Raw genomic sequence first — 25739 nt, 5'->3', positions numbered from 1 at the left:
GGGAATGCATTGCTAAAGGTTATGCCAAAGATCAAGGGCAGGGCTGGGAATAGCATTCTGCCTTCCTGCCTCCAAGTTCAGTGCCCAGTCCCTCCGAATTTGCTGCTCTGAGACCAACACAGACTCCGCTCCCTTTTACATTTTATATTTGACTCATTTTCTTGTAAGTCTGATGTTATCTCTGTTCTGCCTCTATGAGATTTTGGCAGCAGAAGTGCTGATTTGTAAAACGGCAGTGCCAAAGTTTCTATTCAAGTAATAGATTCTCTGTGCTAGCCTCAAGCTATGTGCAAGGCTGGCTGCTGCTGGCACCTCCGATTTTGGTGTTTCCCATTGTACTCCTGGGCTTTTCTGATGGTGAGTCTGTGTCGGTGACATGGCCTTCACAAGACTATTTCAGGAGTGATTTGGTCACAGGACTAAGAAACACCCGCTCTGGAGGTGGGAGTTATCTTTCCATGCATGAAATGCGGGTTCAGGTATTCAGCATTTTCTTCTAAGTCAGACTTTGTGGAGGAGGATCAACCTTTGATCTTTAGTGATGCCTTTTAAATGTGGTTATGGCCAGAGAGGTGAACTTAAAGAGCTCAAAGTCGCTATTCAGTGAAATGGCATTACATGCACCTGGGAGAAGCTGTTGCTGTAGATGCTGGGTTATACCTGGAATGAAAGCACTGACTACTCTCACCTCACCAGCTCTTGCTTTCATGACTCTTCTCCTAGAGCTCAACCCAGGGGGCTTCTAGGGAGCTTTCCTTGCTGTAAGGTGAAAATCTTGAACTTGTAGGGGCTTTGTCCAAGGCAAACCTCTATAGGTTAGTGAGTGCGTTAGGATATCCTGGGGCTAGGTCTATTATTAGCACAGTCATTAGTGAAACAAAGACTGTGTTAGGGATTTGAATGGGAAGGATGTCGAGGTAAACCATGGCTTACCAGGTTTGCATTGCACAGTTGCCCCTGGTTTTTACCTAGGGTTTGTTTCTCAGATCCATTCTGTTCATTTATGGGCTCAAATGTCCTACTTAATTCATTAACTAAGTGAAAACTTACTCTAAAGCTTGCATGCCATCTCCATCCCACAGTATGGAACCAGGATAACTTGCTTGAAGCATCAGTGGGCAGTCAATCCTCTCCACCATGTGACTAGCAGGACAGACTGGCTTTCTTGCAGCACCCAGGGACACAATCAAAGTGTACCTCACCTTGCTGTGGCACTGAGACCTGGCACCTGGGTCTGGATGGCTCCTGTAAAAGAAGTTAAAACTGCAAATTCAACCTCTTACAACTATAAACTGTTATTAATAATGGCCACATTGCATGGCCAAGGGATCCAGAGGTGTGTGCCAGCTCTTTGAGAGCTGTTTCTGTGTCGCAGCAATGGGAGCCTTTCATTTGTGGTGGCTCAGCAGTGCCTGCCCTGCAGAGCCTGGGGCTGTGCTTCCCAGCGCCTTGAACTTGCCTATTGCCGCGCTGCAAGCTGCCATAGACGGGACTTGCCACATTTATGCCAGGAATGTGATTAAACCCTGGAAAAACTGAAGCTAGCCTATTCCCAGAGGCAATATAATGTAACATATATGCCAGAATAATACACACAAGACCCCTGTCTCAGACTCAGTCTGGCCAGCTCAAGGACACAGCCCAGGAGGCAACAGCACGGGGGGAACCCTGGCGAGCTGTGGCCTGTCTGGTTAGGTTATGTTAGCACCTTTAACACCTCTATGTGTTTTCCCAGTTGCCCGTCACCAAAGACTACACAGCTCTTGCTAGATTCCAGGGAATAGATTTTTGCCCTCTGGTATTCAGTTTAACTGTTGATCTCTGCCTCAGCCAGAGCTAAAACCAGCCACTTCCTGAGCAGACTAGTCCCTCAAAGCTGATGCTAGCCAAGCAGATAGTGACTTCAAGGAAGGTTGTACACAGTCCCTGTCTGGGTCTGCAGGGCCAGGCAACCCTGTCCTCCTCCAGAGAGGTAGTCCTCATTGCTGGGACCTTACCTGAGTGGTCCCCATACTCCAACCCTGCCAGCTCAAGGCTATGTGCTGCCTGCCACCCCTGTGTTTTTCTCTTGAGCCCTACATGTACACACCGCAGAGAGGCTGATTGCAGCAGGGACTGGCATTGTGCCACCCAACTTCCCCTGCATGCAATCAGCACTACTTGTTTGCTATTTGTATGCAGGACCCTGCTGTAAGCAGGTGTTACAAGCCACTATCTCAGCCTGATCTGCTCTGTGTGCCCTCAGCTCCCCCAGAGCCTCCAGTCTGTAGCTTTTGTGGCTATAACTCACTCAGGGGTTTAGTTCAAGCCATTCCTGCTTCAGTAACTACTTGAGCGTGCCCTGAATTGCTTCTCCTGTGTGCCACAGGGTCTTAAAGATGGCACAGGCTGCAGTCTGCACTCAAGAAGCAAAATGCTCCCTGCCTGGCAGGGAGATTGCCATGATCCTCATTAGCACCAGTTGCTGCTATAGGGAGGGCATCACAGCTCTGGCTTTCAAGGAAGATCCTTATCTGAGGAGGCAGACTTCTCCATCAGATATGATGTAATGAGAGAAAAGTGTGTATTTGCTTGTGTATTTAAAGATAGTTGTACTTGGATGCAGGACTAATCGTTGATCCTAGACCAGGGTTGCTCCTTGGAGTGGGTTAGTTTGGTTTTTGGGGGAATTATATGGCTTTAGGCAGAAAAATCGTTGTCCCAGGTGTTGTTTCCCTAAAATCCCCATCTTTGTGTATATTTTTAGACTGGAAATCTCCAAACCCAAACATATAAATACTTTATCTCATGAATTTGCAGTGCATGGCTTCCTTGCCTCTGACCAGAAAGAGGCACAGCTGAGACTGGGTCTAGAGTCGTAACTCAGTCCAGCACTGTGGGTATTTGGGGTTCACCTTCCACCTCCTGCCATAGTGTGGGGAACCCCACCTTTTTTGTACTGAGAGGAAGCGAGACTTACAGAAGATGTGTCATTTAGGAACCCCTGCCTGACATCCTGACTTCAGTCACTCAGAGAAGCAGCAAGAAAGGCAGAGCTGTCACCAGAAGATCTTGTGCTCTTGTTCATTTCTATGCAGCCAAATCTGTAGCCTGCAGATAGTCTCAGCCTCTTTAAGGAGTTTCTGACACAAGGCTGTGATCATAGAGGCTCAATGCACATGGAAATTCTTCTTCCAGCACCTTCTACCGCTTTGCTCAATCTCATTATAGCAGAAGAAGCTGCTGGAGAAGGGTGAACATGGTCTGTGCTCCTTGTAAGCCACAGCATTAGGCGGTAGGGTAGAAGCTCTCCTTTTAGTTGTGTAAAGGCTGTGTCCATCTCTGCTCATCAGCGTGAGAGGTTTCACAGCAAACTTCAACAGGATGTGCACAGATGTCGGAGGGCTCCTCCGAATTCAACATTAGTCAGGCCACTTACATTGGAGGCTTATTTGGTTTGGTTACGTGATGTGAGATCAGGGCTGGAAAAGTGCGGATGTTTCTGAATGCTGAGCACCGACCTGACTCTTTCTAAGTGGGTTCATTTCAAGCTGAGAGGGATTCTCATGTTTACCCAGGAGAGGCTCCAGCTATTGACATCTTCTGTGATGATATCATGAGCCTGGTAATATCTGATTCTCACTTAGATTCTCATGTAATCCAAGGATTCCAGCAGCTGCACTGTTCTGAGCTGTAAGATTTTCTGTTTCCCTCCCTGCTTATGAAAGAGTTTGCAATCAGTTATTGTTTCTAAAAGCTTGTGATTTGGGCTGTGTCTTGTGAGCTTGGAGCACTGAGGGTTTAGCAGCACACCAGCTTTCAAAGCAAAGACAGGGTCGGGATGTTCACGGGTAACCCACCACTGCACACACATCAGTGGTAGGGGTCTTTTGAAGGCTCAGTCTGCAGAGGAGGTGAGTCTGTTGCTTCCTTTGTTTTGGAGGTCTGCTCCATTAGCTCACATTAAAGTCGTGTGTGCTTTTAGTTTGGGAGGTTCCTCCCTCAGTTTCTGGCTTACCAGCCATGATGGCAGCTGTGTTATGTGCGGTTAACTCAGCTCCATAAAGAACATGCAGACCTTGTCAGATGCACTTTGAATAAGGCAGGACTGTGCCAAAGCCTTTATGAGCCTGGCATGCTCCATTTACAAAACCCAAGCACATCAACACGAGGAAATTGATAGTCAAAACTTTTTGTTAGCATTTGGAATTTCTGCAGGGAAGAAAACAAAACCCAAAAGAGGAACAATTTCCTGTTTTTAAGCATTTCTAGCAATGCGCAGTTTGGTAACTCACCAGTCCTACACTTCCCACAAAACAAACAAGAAGTGTCAAGTAATGCATTCTTTGCCCCACCACTAACACCCGTAACTCTGACCTGCACTGACTGCTTCTCCTTCACTATAACCTCAAAACATAAGCACCACACACAGCCCTTTGAAAGCAGAGGTATAGACCTTCAGGTGACACTCCAGAACTGTTCCATGCTGCCCATATCTGGTTGGTTTTGGACCAGCAAGCGTGGGCAGGTGGGCAGGTAACTATGGAGCTGCTTACAGCAAGCAATGAGAATGGTGCACCACCAAGCAGCCACCTTCCTTCTTTGCAGAAGTTAACCTTAACTCCTGCTCCACCCAGAGCAGCTCACAAAGCAGCCCACTGGTTTTGCATAGGGCTTAATGGACCCCAAAGGATCTGATTCAATGCGCGATCCTGGCAGATGGCAATTTCAGACAGCGCTGGGCAGCTGTGGGGCCCTTGCAGGTGCTCACCAGCTCAAAGAGAGACTAAGAGTGTAGTTCCTGGTTTAGTCATGGCTCTGAGCACTTGTTCTTCTTTCTCCTCAGGAGGCTCTGTCGGTGGTGAGCGACGACCAGTCCCTCTTTGACTCCACGTACGGCGCTGCCACTCACCTCCCCAAGGCAGACATGACAGCCTCAGGGAACCCTGACTATGGCCAGCCGCACAAAATCAACCCTCTGCCTCCCCAGCAGGAGTGGATTAATCAGCCCGTCCGGGTCAATGTAAAAAGGGAGTATGACCACATGAATGGATCGAGGTAAGGAGCTTTCCACATCTGCTGAACCTTACATAAAAGCAAAGCTGGTGTCATCCATTCGTGCTCTTGTCCTGCATATCAACACTCCAGTCTTTGTGTAGGACCATATCCCTGGGAATGTCACTAATGGCCTGCAGATCTTGCTCTTGCAGTTCTGCATCATGCAGCCCTCCCAGTTTCCATGAATGCTGCATAGAGTGGGACATGATGGAGTTCATGCTGCAGACACTGCTGTAAATTACACATTTCATCACTTAATTCAGCATCCCACAAATGTGCCATGGTTCAAGGAGCTCCTGAGGATGGAGTCATGCAGTAATAGGTGGCATTCACAGCAGTGCTCCAGAGTGAAGCTAGTGAAAGGGCGCTCCTTATTGCATCTCAAACTAGATTTGTGCTCCACCAGGGCAGAAGCAGCCATAGGAAACTGGAGAGCTATGTGATGGAGAAGGGAAAAAAGAGGAGACTGAGCTCCTTCATGGCAGCTTATGAGGTGTAACAAAACAAAAGGCATATACCCACAGTGTCGATGTGAATATGTCTGACCACTGGTGAAACAAAGAGTTCAGGAGTAGATTTGAGCATCAAGGGGATGCCAGTTACGACGTATCATCTACAGGCAAAGACATAGGTCTGCCTCCCATCATTTGTACTGAGTGCTGAAGGAGATGGATCATTTTGCTGTTTGATGATAAACTCAAAGACTTGAAAACATTTTATTATCACAGCTCAGATTCTCTCTTCTGAGAACATTTTTACAGGTCCAAAGCCTTGGAAATAAATGTCACCTTCTTGGACAAAATTTTGGGTGCAGAAATGTCTTTTTTAGCCTTACCTTTTGGAGTTCCTTTTACTTTTAAATCTGATTTTAACTTCGAAGTCACAAACTTCTAACATTTGTACAAGGACAGTTGAACAATTGAGGGCTTTTCTGCGTAAGGCTTAGTTTAGGGCTTCTGCAACAACCTATTTTCCTGGTTTCTGAGAAGCCAGCAAAGTGCAGAGTTTGAAACAGAAAGCAGCCTTGCACTTTCAGACTTCTATAGCGAGATGCTGGTGTTAAAGACTTCAAACAGCAGCATGTTTTTTCTTCCTAGTAAGTATACAGTAGATGCTGATTTTACTATGAGATAAAGGTCTTTGTGGCAGTTGGTCTTTGGCGGTGATCATTTGCAGTCTGAATTTGATCTTGCCCTAGTTGTACCTTAGGATTACTTCATAAGAACTACATGGATTGTTGCACTAGTGTTTCCAAGCTTAGAATTGAGGCTGAAACATGGGAAAATCAGTTATTTCCAGAAAAGCACCATCCCTGGATAACGCAGTCCTGTTGTGATCTTTGTGTTATGATTTCCTCATCTGCTCAGAATGAAAGGGAAATAATACCACTTTGACCAGCTGCTCCACTAACAACTGGAAGTGCTCTGATGCCCTTGGAGAAAGGCCCTTCAGAAGTGTGTTTAGAAAGAAAAGGAAGTTTTCAGAAAGGAAATCCTTCTTCCTGGGCTTGCTCAAGACTGCAAGATTCTTAGGCAGAAACCAAGTCTCTCTAAAAGAGGGGTAACAACTTCTCAACATGTTAGAAAAGGAGAAAAGACTGTTTTGAATGTCAGAACCAAGCACCAAAATAGCTTCAATTCTTGCCTTTTGATACCATTTAAGCACAAGAGCTCCAATCCACCCAAGAAATGAGAATGTTCATCTGACTTATCCATCCTCTCCTCTTTATGGCTAAAACTTTGTCCTTTCCCTGCCTGTCCAACACAGTTCATTGTTAGGGGTTGGACCACTCTGGTTGCTTGTCCCTTGGCCCATCAGCTGCCTGGTAAAACCATCTGAGAGGCAAACACCAACCTCAATACAAATGAACTCAAAGTGCAGAGTGAATAACAAAACCTCTTCCCCCTCCCTCTTTCTCTGCCTCTCCTCTCTTGTTTTTCAAGCACGCTCTCTCAGCGGGTTCCAGCTGCCTCATTAGAGGGAGCAGCCTTTATTCTGTGTTTCACCTGTACTTGAAGCATTTTCTGCTTGTTGAAAGAGTGGTTTATGTACTCTAGGGAGTGATAAAGCTGTAGGAAACCTGGCAGTGAAGGAAGCAAGGGACAGTGTCCAGATTCTCTTCTTAGCAACCAGAAGCAGGTCTGACTGCCAGGAGGTAATAGTGTGATGAGTTGGTTTGGTCCTCAGAAAGGTGGGGGAAAGTCTTTGGAGAACCTCTCCAAGCCTGTTTTGCAGGCTAAACAACATGGAAACCCTGACCAGCTTTGTATCCCATGTCAGGTTTTCCTGGTTTACTCCCAAGTTGGAATGAATATCCCAGGTAACTGCATACTAGCTGTGTACAGGGGATGTTCAGGCAGTGGCAGGGGTCTGTGTTTTAGGGCAGAAGATGACACTTGTGTGTCATTACAAGATTCAGCAGTAGATGCAGTGTGTGGCCTCAAAATCTGCTGTTGCCTTTAGAGACAGCTGGTTGCTCAGAACAAAACCCAATGGTGCATTGGTTCGGAGTGATCCAAACACAAGGCAGTTAAAATCCAGCATGGAAAAATTAAAGTCCTCATGCTTCTTTCACCCCCTTTGGCATTGGGAAAGGGAAATGGTCTTGTATTTGTAGCAGGCTAAAAGTAGAAGTCCAGCTTTTCCATGGGTTTACTGCACGATATTGGGATACCATCCATCTCTCTGTGCATCCATTCAGGAACTGGAAGTATGGTGTGCAATCCTTATTCCTGACTGGGTTTGTGTCTTTGTTTTCTAGCATATTCAGGGAAAGATCTGTTTCCTGCATTGTACAGTTCTCAACAGACTAGGCCTGGATTTCTCTTGGGCCCTCTAGATGCTTTTGTGATAGAAATACAAGAATTCCTATTTTTTAAAACAAAAAAATCTTTCCCATGTTAAATTCCAATGAATATTTAGAAAATCCCTGATTAAAGTTCGCAGATGCTTTGGAGACATTCTCTTGCTTCAGAGCATTAAAACAATTCTGAGGTTCAGGGATGTCAGAACGCTTTTTATGCCCCAATAATGTGCTCAAAACAGAACAAAGGGACCGTCTATGATGCCTATAATAAAAATCTCCTTTAAGCAGCGTGTGGGCCCTCTAGTGGGATCCTCTGGGTTGTTCCAGTCCCCAACAGCCTGTTTGCATTTACCTGCATGTGATAACCACTATTCCTTTAGATGTGACTGAGCCTCTGGGCTTTCCTCATGCAGCTTGACTTGACCTCTGTGTCTTTTCCCATCCTTGTCAGAGCTGTCCCTTCCTTCTGCAGACTTAGTGTTTCTCAGTGTGAGCCTCCCCTTGAGGCATTCCTGAGAGTGGGATGAGAGGCAGGTTAAAGCGTGGTTAGATGCACGCTTCCATGAGCTCTGGTTCTACCCTGATAGCTCTGCTCCCTGCCTATAAGATGGCACCACAGGCAGAATCACAGTATGTCTGTGCCTTCCTTCACTGAACAAACCTCTGACATTGAAATCGAATTTCAAGGGTAAAGATTAAAGCTGAGGTGACCAAATGACCAGAAAGTGGGGGCTTAAAAACAATATAAGATGGAAAGGCAGGAGGGATGAAAGGATAGGAAGAAAGGGATAGAGAGCAAGGGGAAACATCCCACTGACTGCAGCTTAGTCCGGTTCAGAAATCACTGTAATCCCTTCTGTTGCTCTTTTGAATGCAAGCTAAAGGTGATTCCTAGACAGAGGCGCTGTCTAGGATAGTGTTTTCTTTCCAGGTATTTGGAAGGAGGCTGCAGCTTCACACAGGATTTATTAGTCAGTGCCAGGCTAGCTGCTTGTCCGTTTTGGCCAGTCTAGCATAAACTCTCTCAAAACACCAAGCTCTTGGCATCCCCAGAGACTGCTCCTGGAACTGCTGCTATGGAGGCTTTGGAAGGACAGTAGGAATGAGTCCTGCTTCATATTCCTTGGACTCTATCACTGCCACAGTGAATGTATTTAGGAGATCTTGTGAAAGCAGCTTATATCCATTTATCTTAGTAGCTCTACAGTGTTTTCTGCCCACAACCTGAGCAAGTCCAGCATGTGCAGCCACTTGAAAAACTGAAGTACCTGTGAAAAGTCCAGGATTAATCTGGTACCTGGAGCACATTTAATGTCCTGTATGATTATCAGAGTGGCTTCTCTTACATCAGGGTTTGCTAAGGGCCCCTCAGTCCCTAAAACTTCTTTTCAGATCTATCTCTGATACTTATTTGTCTGATTTTGGCTGCTGAGATGTACAGGGCAAGGCAGAGGATTGGCAGGGTCCTAACTGCCAAGGCAGGAGTCTGCAGGGTGAAAAACCATCACAAAACCACTGAGGAGATATCTTACAGTGTTGGTGTTATTTCTGTGACTCTTCTCTATCAGTCATGTGCAGAGAGAGCAGAGACAACCAAGATCCCTGTGGGCTTTGCCTATGTGTCATTTCAAGCCACTGGAAACTATGATAGGCGGATAAGCTTTTTAGAAGATGTCATTGTCTGAGGGTCTGGATATATCCTGTAGTTTGGAATAAGTATTATATGATCATGGAATGGTTTGGATTGGAAGGGATCTTAAACTCAACCTGGCCTTGAGCACTGCCAGGGATGGGGCAGCCACAGCTTCTCTGGGCACCCTGTGCCAGTGCCTCAGCACCCTCACAGGGAAGAGCTTCTGCCTAAGAGCTCAGCTCAGTCTCCCCTCGGGCAGGTTAAAGCCATTCCCCTTGGCCTGTCTCTACCGGCCCTTGTCCCAAGCCCCTCTCCAGGTTTCCTGCAGCCCCTTTAGGCACTGGAGCTGCTCTAAAGTCTCCCCTTCAGGAGCCTTCTCTTGTCCAGGCTGCCCCAGCCCAGCTCTCCCAGCCTGGCTCCAGAGCAGAGCTGCTCCAGCCCTCGGAGCATCTTTATGGCCTCCTCTGGACTTCCTCTGATAGGTCCCAGAGCTGAATGTAGGATTTCAGGGTGTATGTGTGTGTGTGTGTGTTAAATATTGCAAATCTCAACTGTGAGGGTTATTTTCCAGGGATATGTAACTATAGAGCAGGGTGCTGAGAGTGAACCCCCCAAAAGAAGGACCTTAGGCAGCAGCAGGTCATTACTCCGGCACTGCCAAGTCCTTATTGTTGTGTCTGAAGGAGGGATAACTTCATCCCAAAGGCAGGTGGGAACCCATATGCGGAGCTATATGTGTGTGTTGAGGTCTGCCCACACCATTTGATGTCACAGTTGGTCTCCAGGCAGGCCAGGTGAGGAGGTTGGTCACCTCCTGGGCACACTGAGCCCAGCAGTCTGACACCTCGAAGCATGGATGCTCTTGCTGTTTCACTGAGTCTTCTCAGGACAGGCTGTACCTAGGTAAAGAATAAGAACCTTTGTGCTGCTCCAGGGCTTTTTCTTTGCCAGTACAGGCAGCATTTAACACCTGACACAAAGTATTTGAGCAGAGGGTTAGAAATGATCACATTCCCTGTGAAAACCCTGGTGTCCCTGCAGTTGCTCAGACTCTCCTCTGGCTGCCACGGGGACATTAAAACTTCAGCAGTTTGCCTCTCTGAAGGCGGATTTTGGTTCCCTGCCTGGAAAAACAGTAGGCGAAATAGTAAAACCTTAAATTCGAACATGTGTAAGTTATACATCTTATTTCCATTTTCAAGCAACATTCCCTCAGTAAGACATGAGGAAAAAATTACCATCTGCTCAGAATATCTCGGTGGAGCATTTATCTCCCAGCCCTGATAACTGAATCTCAGTAATTTCTCCCTCTCAACCCCCCCAGTTCAGATTAAGAAACAAATTTGTTTAGTGTCCAAACGTGGAGGCTTTGCCAGCTGCACTCGGAGGGTGGGATTTGGTGCTCTGTCGTAGTTCTTACCCTTCAGCAAATGCTTTCCTCCCAAGCCACTTTGCTGCTGGCAGAGAAGGGGGGTGGCTGTGCCATTAAAGAGGTGGACTCAACTGCACTGGATCTGGGCTCTGGGCTCACTTAGTAAAGGTGAGGGCAATAATGCTGCTCTTCCCTGGTACATTCTTAACATGCTGTGTGCATGTGGCAGGCTGTAGACTGGTCTTTTAAGTGACCCTAGAGTAAAAGCATGACTTAGTACTGCAGCTGGAGAAAAACAAAATCTGTGCTCCCTATCTGTGGTTTGGAGGCTCATAATTCTCCCAGAGCAGGACAGAGAAAGCCTCCTGCTTGCCAAGGGGCTGTGTGTAGTCCAGGTCTTAGCACAGTGCCACCTGAGTTGTTAAATGTTCCCTCCTCATCACTCCATCAGCTCAGAAGTAAAACTGGGGCCAGAGCCTTTTTTGTACACTGTTTCTGTGGTCTGAAGTCCCTGACTCATGCCTAAGGCACCTAAGCTGTGTGGATTTCCTATCCAAGTATCAGACAAGCCTGGGACTGTTTCACTGCCCAGAACAGAGAAGATTCAGCCCTGTATAAATACAACTCTTTTGAGTTACCATGCTAATATGGTTGTATTCTCCTGTGCCTACCCTGTCATTTTGGTGTGGTTGTTAACAAAGCGAAGGGAGGGGGTATCTTTATCTCTATATATGGTTAGCTCTGCACATGTGTGGTGAGGTGGGCAGTACAGCCTTCTGTCACTTGATAGACTCCACAGAAAGAAGGTGTGCAGGGCTGTTTTAAACACAATGCAAAAGCATCAAGGTCCAACAAGTGCTCCTAGCAGCATCAGGCTGTATCTAAACAGTTGCTAAACTGAAGCTGAGTGATAAAGAATGAAGAGTGATAAAGAATGAAGAATGTAACTGATAGACCTGCCATTTCCATAACCCAAACCTCCTTCTGCTACATCAGGGATGAAAGGGGCACAATAATGATGTGTCATCTGTTTCCTTTCACATTTCAGGGAGTCTCCCGTAGACTGTAGCGTGAATAAATGCAGCAAGCTCGTCGGAGGAGGGACAGAGTCCAGCCCCATGAGTTACAGCACCTACATGGATGAGAAGAATGGGCCTCCTCCCAACATGACCACCAACGAGAGGAGAGTCATTGTCCCAGCAGGTACCACCAACATCAAAGTCTTTGTGCCATATTTCCTTGCAATGTCTTTGATATCCAGCTGATAGAATCCCAGCCTGGTTTGGTTTGGAAGGGACCTTTAAGCTCATCAAATCCCAACCCCTGCCACGGGCAGGGACACCTTCCACTAGAGCAGGTTGCTCCAAGCCCCGTCCGACCCGGCCTTGAATGCTGCCAGGGACAGGGAATGTCCTGTGTCCCAGTATATGTTCTGCACTGAATCACAGTAAGAAATGGATGATTGCTGCTGCTTCTTTTCCCATTTTTTTTCTGGACTGAAGTGTTGTTTTTGTGTGTTGAACCAAATCCAACTCTCGTCATGTGTTAGAGGAGAATCTGCTTCCTGGGCCATGTGTAGTGTGATCAAAGAGGCAAGAATAAGCATGAAGTAGACTCAAATTCTAACTCCCATGGTGCTCTGCAGGATCCAGATGCACTTTCATGTCACATTGATTCAAAAGGAGCTATTTTGTTTTCTTTTTTGTTAGAAGTAGAAAACCAGAAAGAACGTATTTACAGGAACTGCATTATCCTTCCAGAACGTGTTCCACAGCAACATTCCTGTGCAGCACTCTGTTTGTGTGTAATATCCACATCTGCTCTCTGCAATTGGCAGGATTCACTTGATGCATTTGGATAGTCGAGGATGAGAGCTGCTGTGGTAGGCAACTGGTGAAGTCTGGGCCTGGAACTATAGGGAGTCTTTTCCCTGCAAAGGTTATAAACAGCAGAGATGGATTCAGGCTAGCCTGGGAACTTTCCAGTAAGGGAGATGCTATGAGCCAAGCTCTGTACCGAAACATCCGCTGCTTTCAAGGGGTGCAGCTTTTCTCAGCCAGTGTTGTGAGGGTTTCACCAAGGGTTGTAGCTGAGTCAAACCGATGCTGGCAGAAAGAAATGTACTCGTGGAATTTAGCTCTGTTTTCTGATCATGGCTTGACCATGAACAGATGACAATTCCCAAGCATTTGGTTGCCATTTAGGATGAAAAGGAAAAGCTTGATCCGAATGTAGTGAAGGGAAGGCAATAAAAGACTGACAGCAAATCTCAAAGTAGCATTTAAGTTGTTGTTAGGATCTGCCTAGAGGGACTGGCTAACCAAGCTGGTGACATATGAGATGTGTTCTCAGCATTTACATTGCCTAGAAAGGTGTTAGCTGATGCCAACTGGTCATTATGTTATTAAAGATGTTCAAGAGGGAACTCACATCCTACCCTTCAGCATGCTATTTATGCATATTTGAAAAGACCAAGGGTGGGATAAAGTTTAGCCTAGTTGTTGAAATAGGAGAAATTCCTTTTAGTGCCCTCGGTGGAAGAGAGGGTTTAAAACCTTTTCCTTTAAGGAAAGCAAGAAAAGGACCTTTTCTCCCCCTGTGAGCATCTACAAATCAAACCCTTGAGATACTTGTGAAATAGCAGTGATTTACCAGACTTTGGAAGACAATAACAAGCATGATCCCAGATCTCTGGCTGCAGGATATGAGGCCAAATTCATTCAAGAAAGGCATTGGGAAATTTTAATATAATCCAGAGCAAAGATTTATAGCGCATTAGGGTGAAGATAGGCAAGAATAAAGTCACATTAGGCTTGCAATAGTAATAATAATGAACTCTAAGCCATGTTTCAAGAAGGCAGCTTTTCAGAGACCATTCAGTGTCTTCTGCAGTGATAAATAGGCTGAACAAATAGCTGAAGTTCAAACGTGTTTGTTTAAAGAGAGACCACAGATTCATTTTGCCATCCAAAAGTTGGTGGTTTTTTTCTTTTCAGAACTGAAGACAAATAACTCTTTCAATTACAAAAGTGAAAAAAGAATCCTCCCTTGAATACTTGCATTGTAAAATGTGCAGCCTTGTGCCAGTGCTTCGAAAGCAGGATTCAAATTAGCTATTGCCAAAACATGAAGGAAATCCATCTTTCTTTCCCAATGCAAAGGTGTGGGGTTATAACTGCCATGGTTAGAAGGCAGCATTAAGCAGCCCAGGTTTGCCAGCAGTTCACTGAGGAAATGTCAGGGTTCTAATTTCAGTATTCCTTGGTCTTGCTTCTCCATTTCAGGTGGTTATTCCAGAACTCAGGTGCCCAGGAATGCACCAGGTATAGCCACTACCTGACCTTTTGTGTCTAGGGATCCCTGCAGCCCAAGCACATGCAATTTACAGTCCTGTGTGAAGGAACTGTTTTATACACTATACAATGTGGTTTATACACTATAAAGTGTGTGGCAGAGGCATTTCTTGTCCCTCCCCAGAGCACAGCCTCCCAGCTACGTGTTTCTGCTCTGTTTTCTCACCTGCCTCGGGACCTGAGGTGTTGAAGGTTTATGTGAGAGGAATGTGATGGACAGATGCATCTCCAAAGCTGGAGCATGGCTTTGCAATCTTCTCCAGTTGCAGTAGAACATGAGTTGGCAGCTTAAGTTTTGAGGTGGGATCCATGGGGAGAAGCAGCACAGGAAACATCTGAAAGTGCAGATACGCTCTGCAAATGACTCTGTAAAATGGTATCATGGCACAAATTCTTGCTGGGACTTTCTGATCCGATGCTCTTTGCAAAGCACAAAGGGTGAGTTCTTTTTTTAACCACTGATGCAGCAAACCATCACCATGGGGGCTGAAACTCCAGTTCGGTTCAATCTCTCTCTTACGTCACTGCCAGCAATAAAGATTCCACAGCTGGAGCTTTGCTGACAGTTGATAATGATGCATGAGACAGTATAAAATCCACATTGCCCTCCAATAGGTTTTCCATGGCTAGCAGAGGTAGGACCCTGTCTTGTCAGCAGGGTGAACATTTGTGACTCAGAGATACATGGCAAGCTGCTCTGTTTAAGCAATAATATTCTTCCTTTTTCAGAGTCCCTTTGCTGACCATAAATACCACCATCCTCAGACTTTCAAATGCCATCTGTTGGGACTTTGTAATGTGCTTGTGAAGGATGGTGTGACTTACACAGCACTGATGTCATTCTATAGCATTGCAGAACCAGCATTGTGACATACCCCTTCACAGGGATGAGTTTGCTTTTGGAAGCTTTACTCCAGAGTGAGAAAAGTCACTGTCAAATGTCACTTATGTTGCTCCCAAGCTTAGGCATAAGATTCAGGCAGGTGGAAGTCAATCAAAAGGACTTACCCAGAGGGTCAGTGTGATTAGCTTATGTGCCCTGAGTCTTGTTATAGCACAGTACTTGCTCATCTTGGCGAAATGCATTGGAATCTGTACATTAAATACATTTGGTTGTGGAAACAATGCTTAACGCCTTGACAGGGCTACAGTGAGTGCTAAGGCTTACATATAGCATTACTACCCTTTGTACTTTCCTGACAGATCCCACCCTATGGACCCAGGAACACGTGCGCCAGTGGCTAGAATGGGCTATAAAGGAATATGGACTAATGGAGATTGACACCACCATCTTCCAGAATATGGACGGCAAGGAGCTCTGCAAAATGAACAAGGATGACTTCCTCCGAACCACCTCCCTCTACAACACAGAAGTTCTGTTGTCTCACCTCAGTTACCTCAGGGAAAGTAAGTACTGCCTTGCCATAGCCCAGCCCTAGCACGACACACTGAGAAGCTGAGTAATAAACTCCTAGAGGTCTTCCTGCAGGATAAATAGCAGGAAAGGTGAGGAGGAAAGAACAGAGAAAGGGAAGCAGAGAGAGCAAACAAGGAAGGGAGAAATAAAAAGTGGGTTGGAAAGCTAATTTTAACTTAGATGGAGTTACTGGTGCTATCAAGGAGGTGAAGAACTGAGCAGGACTCAAGATTAGATAGTCTTACATCTGTAGCTGTATGATAAAAACACATAGATTTGCTTTGGAGATTAAACCAAACGTTAACTGATGTGTCACAGGCAAATTATCCCATAGCTTTGCAGTTGGAGGGCTCTGCACTTTCCCCTAAGGGGAAATACTGCTTCAAAACAGGACCCACAACTGGCTGGAGTTGGGGATTTTCTGTGCTCCTGGAGCCCCAAATCTATTGAAAAGAGGTAAAAAGACAGGAGTGATTCCCTAAATGTAAGTGTGCTGAAGCAGACGTTGTGCAAACTGCCTAGTACTCAAAGAACAAGTTTTGCTGAACCTCCTTATTGCTACTCTCTGCCCCATCCCAGAGTATGCTGTATTAAGCCCCTGAGAAGCTGTGAGCTGTCACCACTTCATCTATAAAATGGAGGTAAAAGCATTGCCCTTCTTCATTAAGGTGTGCTAGGGATGATTGTGTTATGATGAGGCCAGAGAATTAGACCTAAATCCCTCATCCTTCAACATTTTTTGAAGTGAAGCAGCTTTTGTAGGAGTATAATTACTTGAGGACTGAAAAATCAGGACAAAGTGCCATAAAGGAAGGTAGGAGGGCAGGGAGGGAAAGGAAAAAGTCTCTTTTCTCCACTGAGCAATCAAATTGTGATGTAAAAGCAGCTGAAGATGTCTCCATCTGGCCAGTGCAATACAGCAGAGAGGCAGCATATATTTAGGGTGTTTCTTCAAAGCTCTTCAGCACTGCCTGTGCTAAAATCAGTGGGAGTTTTGCAGATGACAGTGGGACAGGAGTTAGATCACAGACCGGTGCCTCTGGAAGCCCCACCTTTATTTTCTTGGAGGAGTCGAGCCAAGGAAATGATTCACAACAAATAACCCAATGGTTGGATGTGAACAGCTTCTGTCCCTTGCGACTTCACCAAGAAATCATTTCCCCTCCAGAATGATTTGCCTGTTTCATCCTGTTTCATCAGCAAAGTGTTCACAGAACTCTTCGAGATGACTGCAGATACAACCTTTTAACTAGGGTTTGCATCCAGAATTACACGCTTCTGTGGGAAATGACAAGGCAGTTCTCAAAGCCAGCACTGCTTTGGCCAAACCTACTGACTTTGGCTGGGCAAATCAGATGCTTTGTAATCGGAAAGGTTGTTCAATTCCCACAAGATAAATCCTCAAGTGAGACACTTGAATTGTCTTATTGATAAGACTTGAGCATTGACAGAGATGAAGGAGGAGTTGTATGGGTTTTGAATCAAAGAACCAGACTGAACTTGAAAAGGTTGGCAGAAGAGTTGAATTCTTCTGCTGCTTTAGCTCCAGACAGCATCTCCAGAGATAATCTGGATGTAAGTGTTGGATATTCCATTGCTTGAGGTGTTCAAAGAGAGTATCAGGAATGAAATGCTCAATCTCATAGCATAACAAGCCTGCAGACCTCAATTCATTTGCCACCTTTACCATCTCCTGCTCTCTATTTGTTCAGGAGCAAATTCCTGATTGATCCTACCTACCTTTAGATACCTCAAGTCCCTAAGTTAGGAGTCTGGTTACACTGATCTCTTTTCTTTCATAGAAAAGAAGCAACAGTGCACACAGAAATTCAGGATGCTGGTCCCTTCGTTCACACATTGCCTTTACATGCCTGACATTAGGAGGAAGAAACCTTTGCCTCAGTTCCTCTGTGCTTTCTTTCTGTAGAATGGAGATGGTGATCCTACCTTCTTGTTGGTCCAATCTATGGGACAGGGATTGCGTCTCATGCTTCTCAAGAGCCAGAACCACGGAGCCCTAATGCAGTCACAACATTTAAGCACTGCTGCAATGCATGTTGAACAATAGTCAGAAAAATACAGTGTTCTGGCAGGGCAATGCCTACAAACTATCATTTCTATGCTATGAAGCTAGTGCAAAACCTGAGCAGCTTTGCTGGCCTCAGACTAATCAGTTATTCCAGTTTTACATGGATGCATATGAAAGGGGAATTCAACCCTGGCCCATCCCCAGCTTTGATGATTATAAATTTCTCCCCGCTCAGCCCCTTGGGCTGCTGTCAGACGTCATGCGAGCGCTGTCGCTATTAAAGCAAGCTCCTGTCTGAGTGGAGGTCGGGCAGCCTCTGAAGAGCATTCCTTTCCATGCAGCTGTTCCCAGTGCTGCCTTAATGACAGTCTGGTTTCTGGATTGCTGGTTAACTCCCTCATGGAGTAACGCCTCCGAAAGGAGCTTATTGTTTTTCCAGACTGATTTCCAGCGGATGTTTAGTGCTGAGCCTCTGAGCTCAGTGCCATGGGGAGATGGGCTTTTTGTTTCCCTTCTGGAAGGTTGTTTCGGAGACATCCAGCTCTGCTCCTGCTTAGGGTGGAGAGCACATCATGGCAGCAGAACACAGAACTCTGGGGAGCTGCAGATCTATAGGCTGGATTCCTTCTGCCCAGTCTCTCTCTTGAAAGGTGTTCATCCCCACAGGATGTTAAGATGGAGATGTGATGACTAGTGAATCCTCAGCTTTGGTGCTGGTGTTCCAAGTAACAAACCTGCTCTGAACTTTCCAAGCCTGTTGGCTAACCAGGCAAGGAGAGACCCCCTGAAAATCAGCTTCCTCGGAAGGTTTTCAACATTTTACACTCCTGATCAGGGTGAAATCATTCTTAAGACTGCCCATGAAGTACATTATTTAGGCACATCTGAGTCCAGACTGAACAACTACACCAGGAACATACGCAGGAGCTCAACAAAAGCCCAATCTTAGGTTTGGCAATAGAAGGTTCAGGTGAGCTGTTTAATACTGTCAATACTAAACCAAACTCATATCATGACACCTTTAGTCTTCAAGCAAAACTCAGGTCTGGATCAGAATCATGCAGTTGTTTCCTGTTTCCGTGACCTGTTGAAGCAGTCAGGAATACAGACGTCTCTGCTGTGTAGATTTCAAACGTGCAGAACCCAGTTCTGCAGCATGCTCTATCCTTTGGAGGCTCTCAAAAGACTCCCCATTGGTTTTCTTAAGGGAACTTACTGTCCATCCGCCTAAACCATTATCTTGAAGTGCTTCTTCCAGCCGTGAAGCCATGCCTTGCCTTTTCCTTCTCATCCATCCCCCTCAGACTGACTGCTGTGCTGGTATCTCTTTCAAACACAGTCTGCCTGGTGAATCCTCTCCAGCCAGCAGTGGGAAGGGAGATCTGAATGTTTTCATGCTATGTTTGGGATGAACATCACAAGAAGCCTGAACTGTCACCTCCTGTCCTTTTCCTTTCTAGAGATAGGGGGGGTGTCACTTGTGTGTGGTGTGTACAAACGAAAAGAGCCTGAAGGGGAAAGAATGAGACTGTGGCGAGAGGCAGAAAACTGCTTTGTGGTTTCAAGCCATATATTAATGCCAAACAAAACTATACTGCTAAATGCAGCAGACCCTGATTGTACCAGACGATGGGGAGGGAAAGCCACATGACCTTCAGAAGGTGAGGCTAAAAAAAGACCTCCAGATTAAATAGACTTTGGGATGTTCCTGGGTCTTGGGAGGATGAGCTGCCTTGTGCAAAGGAAGACTTTGTGGGGGAAAAAACTCTTCAGCTCCATTTTTCAGTCCTTTTCCATCTTCCTCTTTGATTAATGCAAAGGAAAGAAAAGGAGAAAGGGAATGGTGGGGGGGACACCATAAAGTGTAATATGTTTGATATTAATTATAGGAGAATAGCCCTGTGCTTTATTAATAGTACTGGTGTTTCCAGAAGGAGCTGATTTACTCTGAGGTGGCACTGACCCAGTGAGGGGTAGGGGGAAGAAGAAGCAACCGAAACTTCACCACACCATAGTTCTGCCCAGCGAGTAAGGGAGGGAGCAGCCTGGCCTCTGTCTGTCTGTCTGTCTGTCGGCCTCTCTCTGCCTGATCCCTGTCTCTGGCTTTCTCTCTTTTCCTCCTTCACTGAAAACCCTTAATAGGAAACACATTTCCTTTTCTGTGGTGTTCCCACCAGAAACCTCAGACTGCCGGGCAAAGGTGAGAACTCTGAGCAATTAAACTGGGGGAGGCGCCGTCCCTTTCCAGTGGCCTGGGCTGCATTTTCTTAGTGTAAAGTAGCTATAGGTTGATCCTACCGGCTTGTTCAGTGCTATTCATCACCCCACCCCCACCTCCTCAACCAGGCATTTGCAGCCTATTTAGTCATAGAAAACCCTGTTTCTGAATTCCCCAGCACTTCCCTGTCTGGCAGGGTCAAGCCAGGCTGGGCTTGTGCTCAGGATCTGCTTCAAATAACCTGAAAAGGAGGAGTGGACAGGAGTTCCCCACAGATACTCAAGAAATGACAAAGCCAGAAACCATCTGATGAAAACCTGAGTTAGGTGGACAAAGCTGTTTTAATTCCCCCCCATAGCAGCAAAAGCCCAGCCAGTCTCTCTAATTATTTAAGACAATCCCTTTGGCTGTCTGCAGCTTTCACAGCTAAAGGTACCCTTGGGATCCCTTTGAACTCTTTACCTCCCAGTTTACCATGTTGTCCATCCTGCTGTTTTGAAACATCCCCTGTCCTGCAGCATCTGGTAGCATCCATCCTCTAGTGAGTGGGCTTTGTTTTCCAACACCTTCTACCTCTGTGTACATGGTGGCTTGCACACGTCTTTGGCTTTGTTTGCATTTGGGGAGGAAAGTAAATCCATAGGAACACAAGGCCAGTAAGATCCAGCACCTGCAATTGGCTATTACTTCTGGCAGTGAACTGCCTAATCCTCAGCTCTCACATCACATACTGTGAATACTACTAAGGGGCAAGTGAGGTCAGTTTTATTTGGGATCATTTGGATTAGAGGAATGTGGAGACTGCACAGCTCAGTCACAGGATCCTAATCAGTGTTACAGTACCTGCAAAAGAGGTATTCTTAGCCCTGCCAAAGAATCTGGGGATGCTCAGGGGCAGCACAGCACTATATAGTATCTATCCTGTTTGCTCTTTGTGGCTTAGGACCGAATACCTTAAATGGGAGAGAATCTCACTGAGTAGAAGGCCATGTAGGTATGAATAGCAGAAAGTGTCTGTAAAAGTACTTCTCTCATACTAATCCATAGCAAGAGCAGTACCCTGCTCCGGTTCACAGCACCACTCCCCACAAAGAAGGATCTCAGCCCTGTTAGGAACATCACTACCTGACACAGCAGAAACTATTCCAAAGAGCTGCAGGAAAGGTGAGCCTAGAAGATTATGTAGGGTAAGCACATATAATTAGACAACCATGAAATGTGTATTACACGCTGGCTTCCAAGAGCTCACGGGGCCTCTTCCTCCATGTCCCAAAGCGTTTGAAGGAGAACCGAAGGAAAATGCAGAGAAAGGAACACTTTCACGATAGACAGTGCAAAACAAAGACCTTCCAATGGGTTCTTGTTTGTGCTCCTCTTGGATAGTTTTGTTTCAAGTGGGGCTGGATGGAAAGAGCACTCTGAACCAAGAAAGCTGCTTTCAGATTGCACAAGGCATGGGACATGCTGGGGTAGCAGTGATGGGTTTGCAGCTGTTGGCCCAAACCCAAGCATGTGACACCCTAAAAATGTTCAGATCCTGACAGTGCAATTCATGTCACTTCTCCTGCCTGTTCCTCAAACAGGAAAATCCTCTATCACAGCTAGAGAGAGAAAAGCTTCTTCCTTATCCTATAACACAATCTGTGCCATAGTAATTTGTAGAGGCTCTGCTGTGATAGGTATTGTACCTGTATAAATGTACTGTACAACCTCACCTTTCTATAGCAGTTTTCAACAGAAGACATCAAGATAGTCAATGATGGAAGGAAATGTCTTTTGTTTTGCAAATGGAGAAGCAGTAGCACTTGTGTGACATTACAGCCTGAAAGCTTTTAAAGGAGTTTCATATCCATCATGCCTAATTGTCTGAAAAACTTGGTCTTTAGATCCTAGTGATAGCACTTCCTACCTGCCTGCAGGGTTCTCTGCTGACAGAGTGCATTCAGACTGCAGTAACTCCTTTTCTTTTCATTACAGGTAGCTCACTGCTGGTCTACAATACTCCATCCCACACAGATGCTTCCTCACGTCTTGCCACCAAAGAAGGTCAGTCTTTTTGAATATCAATGTCCCGACTTCCTGTGCTCTCACAGTGGTTTTGACTGGCTTAAAACTCGGCTTTTTATATCATCTCCTTGGCATGAAAGTGTTCTGATCTGCTACGCATGCAGAGAATGGTTAAAATAGAGTAATTCACAACATGAAGCATCATCCATGCTGAAAATCACATCCCTGCTTGTTCCTGGCAAAAATATCATGGCATAAACTGTTGTTCTGTTCTTTTCACATGTGTATTATTGAGTTGATGAGCTGACAGCATATTTTCTGTTCTTTATGTGAAGCAGTTTCAGATGTCAGGTATACAGCAAGGGCTGAGACACTGTTTTTCTCTGAGTAAGTTCATAGTGGAAAGGATACAATTTTCTCATGCTAAATTCCATTATAAAGTAAAGGCTACTTTGGTCTTCCAAAACCCATTCATGAACCTGCCAGCCAGTTTCCAGCAGCAAGGAAGACTAAAATGTATCTTTCTGACACTTTCATTTTGGAACATTTGGGTTTTCTTTTTCAAATAACCCCAATTTTTTACCCTATTAGAAGTTCTGATCCTGTAGATAGAGCTGAGAAACCCTGAAGGTTTTACCCACTTGCCTATTTGTGTATCCTGCAGTCAGGTTTTCCAGGTTTTCCTCTGCACCTACAGTCTTTGTCCTTACTTTTAATGAACAACTGGATTCTCAGTCATGCTAAAATTATGAGAGCTGGTGTGAGGGGCATGATTCACGTCAACTACCTACATAAGACACTAAGTTACAGTTGGACTGTTGAATTGCTTAAGGCCAAATAGGCTGTTAAAGACCAAGAATCAAGTCCTGTGTTCTGTAACATACTGTGTAGGACTAGAAGCCTTGAGTTTTGGTCTTCCTTGCCCTTTGGCTAACTGCAGGAACATTGGCTTCATTCACTAAACTGTGTTCAGCTCCTCCATTTGAGAAGCTTCCGGGACAAGTGTGAAATCCCAGGGCTGCCATATGAGATAAGTGACCTAGAAGCAGTCTGCTCTTGTGCCGAGGCAGCTTCCTCGTCTCATATATAAACGTTTCTATGCTTTCCAGAACGTGGCTTCATTGATGAGCCACAAGTTTGCATTTCAAATAGTGGGGAAAGGCAGAAAGTCTTTTCTTGAATTAGCTGGAGAGAGCCAGTACTTCTTTCTCATTGCACCATGCTGTGTTCCATCTCCAACATCTGTTTTGGACTCTGGGCACAACATCAGCACTGGTTTTCAGAGCAGCTTCTTTTGTGCAGCATGTAACCATCCACTTGAGCTGTCTGTTCTGTGGCATGCTATTCTCTCTTCACGAGACAGGCATTAGTTGATAAAACATGGTACATTACAGAGACAAAGCTGTTCAGGCTTTTCTGTGCCTGACTCCTTTGACGCTAAGAGTCATCTATTTAAAACTACTAAAAGCTAGGCTTGCTTCTATTTGAATAGAGCAGACACACATGCACGTGTTCCTCCCCAGTTTCCCCCCCAAACAGACACAGACACATCCAAGACTGTGCTCTTTCTGTTTCAGGCCAGGTGCTTGCTAAAAATAAAGGGAAGAAGCTGTGATTTCTGTTATTAAAGAGAAATGCTCTGTGTAAAATTGCACTCCTCTGGATTTCCTGTACCCATTATCTTTGCAAGTTGGGCCTAGAGACACTCAGGGAGAAAGAAAAATGTTCCTCCCCCTCCATTTTTACTACCCTCAAGTGTGTTTCCTTACTGCAGCTGACAGCAGTTTGCATTTGATTTCTGTCAGCCAGGCGTTTTTAACTTTACATGGTACTTTCATCATGTGTCAATAAAGGACAAAACACACCCAGGGGACAGTCGAATAAAAATTAAGGACTAGCATAGAAACATTGGAATCCCATCTATTCCTTTTCCAGTTGTTCCTACAATGCACAAATGTCCTCTGCGTTCACTCATGCTCTAGAGAAACCAACCCACTTCAACCTCCCGCAACCTATTCGTGCTCCAAATCTTATTGGTGAGATAAGATGACAGGATAAGAGACATGTGAACATGACAGGCTGACAGATAAGGAATTGGGGGAACAGAGTGAAGTGTCTTGTCCAATATCACAGAAGGAGCTCGTGATGGACATAAAACTGGTCTTAGAATTCCTCAGCCTTTGTCTAGTCTGTTAAGCAACAAGATTTTTCTTGCTTCCTTTTAGGGCTTTTTAATGGGCTCCATTCACAATGATGATATTCTTTTGGAAAAGGAATTTCAGCTTGAAAATAATGAATTTTGGTTTTAAGAAGTATTTTCTGTCTTCCTAACTTCTCAAAAGAGAAAACATTTTCCTTAATATTAATGCATCTTGAATCAACTGTAAACATTTCTTCTTCCTATACCTGGGAATGAAACTGGAGAAATAACTTGTTTCTATCCACCTTCCCCTGAGGATTCCAAAGCAGCAGGAGGAGGTGATGGAATAGTACAATAGATGGCAGAGATAGGGCAAAAATGGTGTTTTCTTCACTCCTCCAGTAATTCTTTTTGCACGTTCTCTAAGATCACACAGCTAATGCAAATAACCTGCTTGTGCAAATTCCAGGCATGCTCTTTGCATACACTTCCACAAGGCTTTAGACCACATATTCCATCCGCATACTGTAAAAAGGAACCTACGTGGCGAAAAACTGCTTTCATAGCAGAAACAGATACTGTAAACTTACACAGCTGGTGCACGAAGGATCAGATAGGTAGAAACCTGGTGGTGTTCAAAGGACTCTTGCTGCCTGAGCTTCTCTGCTTCTCAGCCTCATAAACACTCAAAAGTATGGTATTTAGCGTCATTGGTACAAATTGTCTTCAGCTGCCTCTGAGGAATAAATTGCTCTAATGAAAATCATCAGGGTTTTTTGGCTGGGGAACCATTTTCTGGGCAATGAAACAAGGTCTCTCTCGTTGCTGAATGGAAAGATTTGTGTCCCGCTCCCAGTACTCCACTGCCTGGATGGTCGGTTTCATTTTCCATCACCGTTTGGAGCAATGACTGACCTACTGTAGGTACTGGAGACATGTGAGAAGAGTCTGAGCCCACATGATCTGCCCAAGTCCATGGGGATCTTAAATTGCTCGCCTTTAGAATGGTGTCATTTAAGTAGGTTTCCATAGGGAAATGGAAAGTATATTCACATACAACACCATTTAGGAGGCCAAAGTGCTGTGTCCCGCATGGTTGTGAGCATTCTGGCCTCAATCCAAGGCATTTCTAAAGTCCATAGTTACTTTTAAGTATGTTGGGGTCTGCGTAACTCCTCCAGCACTGTCCTCCATATGCCAGGCTCAGCCTAAGGCTGAGAAGAGTGGTAAACCAGCGCTAACCCAAAGTCTCATAAATCCAACCTAAATTCTAGTAGCACACAGGAAAAACGGATCTGCTACCATCATTTTCAAAGAGGGAGGAAATTTGTATGTGAACACATGAATATGGATATAGGAAATGAATGCGAAGGATTTAGTCTGTGGCTATCCCTTGTTTACATTTGCATTATAGAAGTGTTTGTGTGAACAATGAGGATGTTTGGGTATAAGGTGTGTTTGCTTGTAGATTTTCTTTGGTTGTTGGCAGATTTAAGTAGATAAACACATCGGGGAGCTCTGCAACTCACACAGCGTGGTTTCCTGTGGGTTATGTGCTTGTGAGCCCCTGAGGAAGAGTTTCCTGATGTTGGAGCATTTACTAAGATCTCTTACACAGATTCCCTGGTACCAGGCAAAATATGAGGCCGTGCAGCTGCTTTTCTTGCCGTCAGGAACACAATCTCTCTCCTCTTTCCTTTCAATGGGTGTAAACTCTTTAAACCCCA

The 25739-nt window shown here is 45.3% G+C and overlaps 1 protein-coding gene across 2 annotated transcripts in view; it reads left to right on the top strand.

The window, feature by feature from the left end:
* The window catches only part of FLI1 (Fli-1 proto-oncogene, ETS transcription factor), a 75652-nt gene that overhangs the window by 36584 nt on the left and 13329 nt on the right, over positions 1-25739 (top strand). For both annotated transcript variants that reach the window (XM_034069584.1, XM_005142751.3), the window contains exons 2-5: positions 4826-5037; positions 11897-12051; positions 15405-15608; positions 21843-21911. In XM_034069584.1, coding sequence (XP_033925475.1) covers positions 4826-5037; positions 11897-12051; positions 15405-15608; positions 21843-21911 — 640 coding nt within the window. The remainder of the gene's footprint in view (positions 1-4825; positions 5038-11896; positions 12052-15404; positions 15609-21842; positions 21912-25739) is intronic.

The sequence above is a fragment of the Melopsittacus undulatus genome, chromosome 15 (genome assembly GCF_012275295.1).
Source record: "Melopsittacus undulatus isolate bMelUnd1 chromosome 15, bMelUnd1.mat.Z, whole genome shotgun sequence".
Taxonomy (NCBI): Eukaryota; Metazoa; Chordata; class Aves; order Psittaciformes; family Psittaculidae; genus Melopsittacus; species Melopsittacus undulatus.
This window is presented reverse-complemented; position numbering and strand designations above follow the sequence as displayed.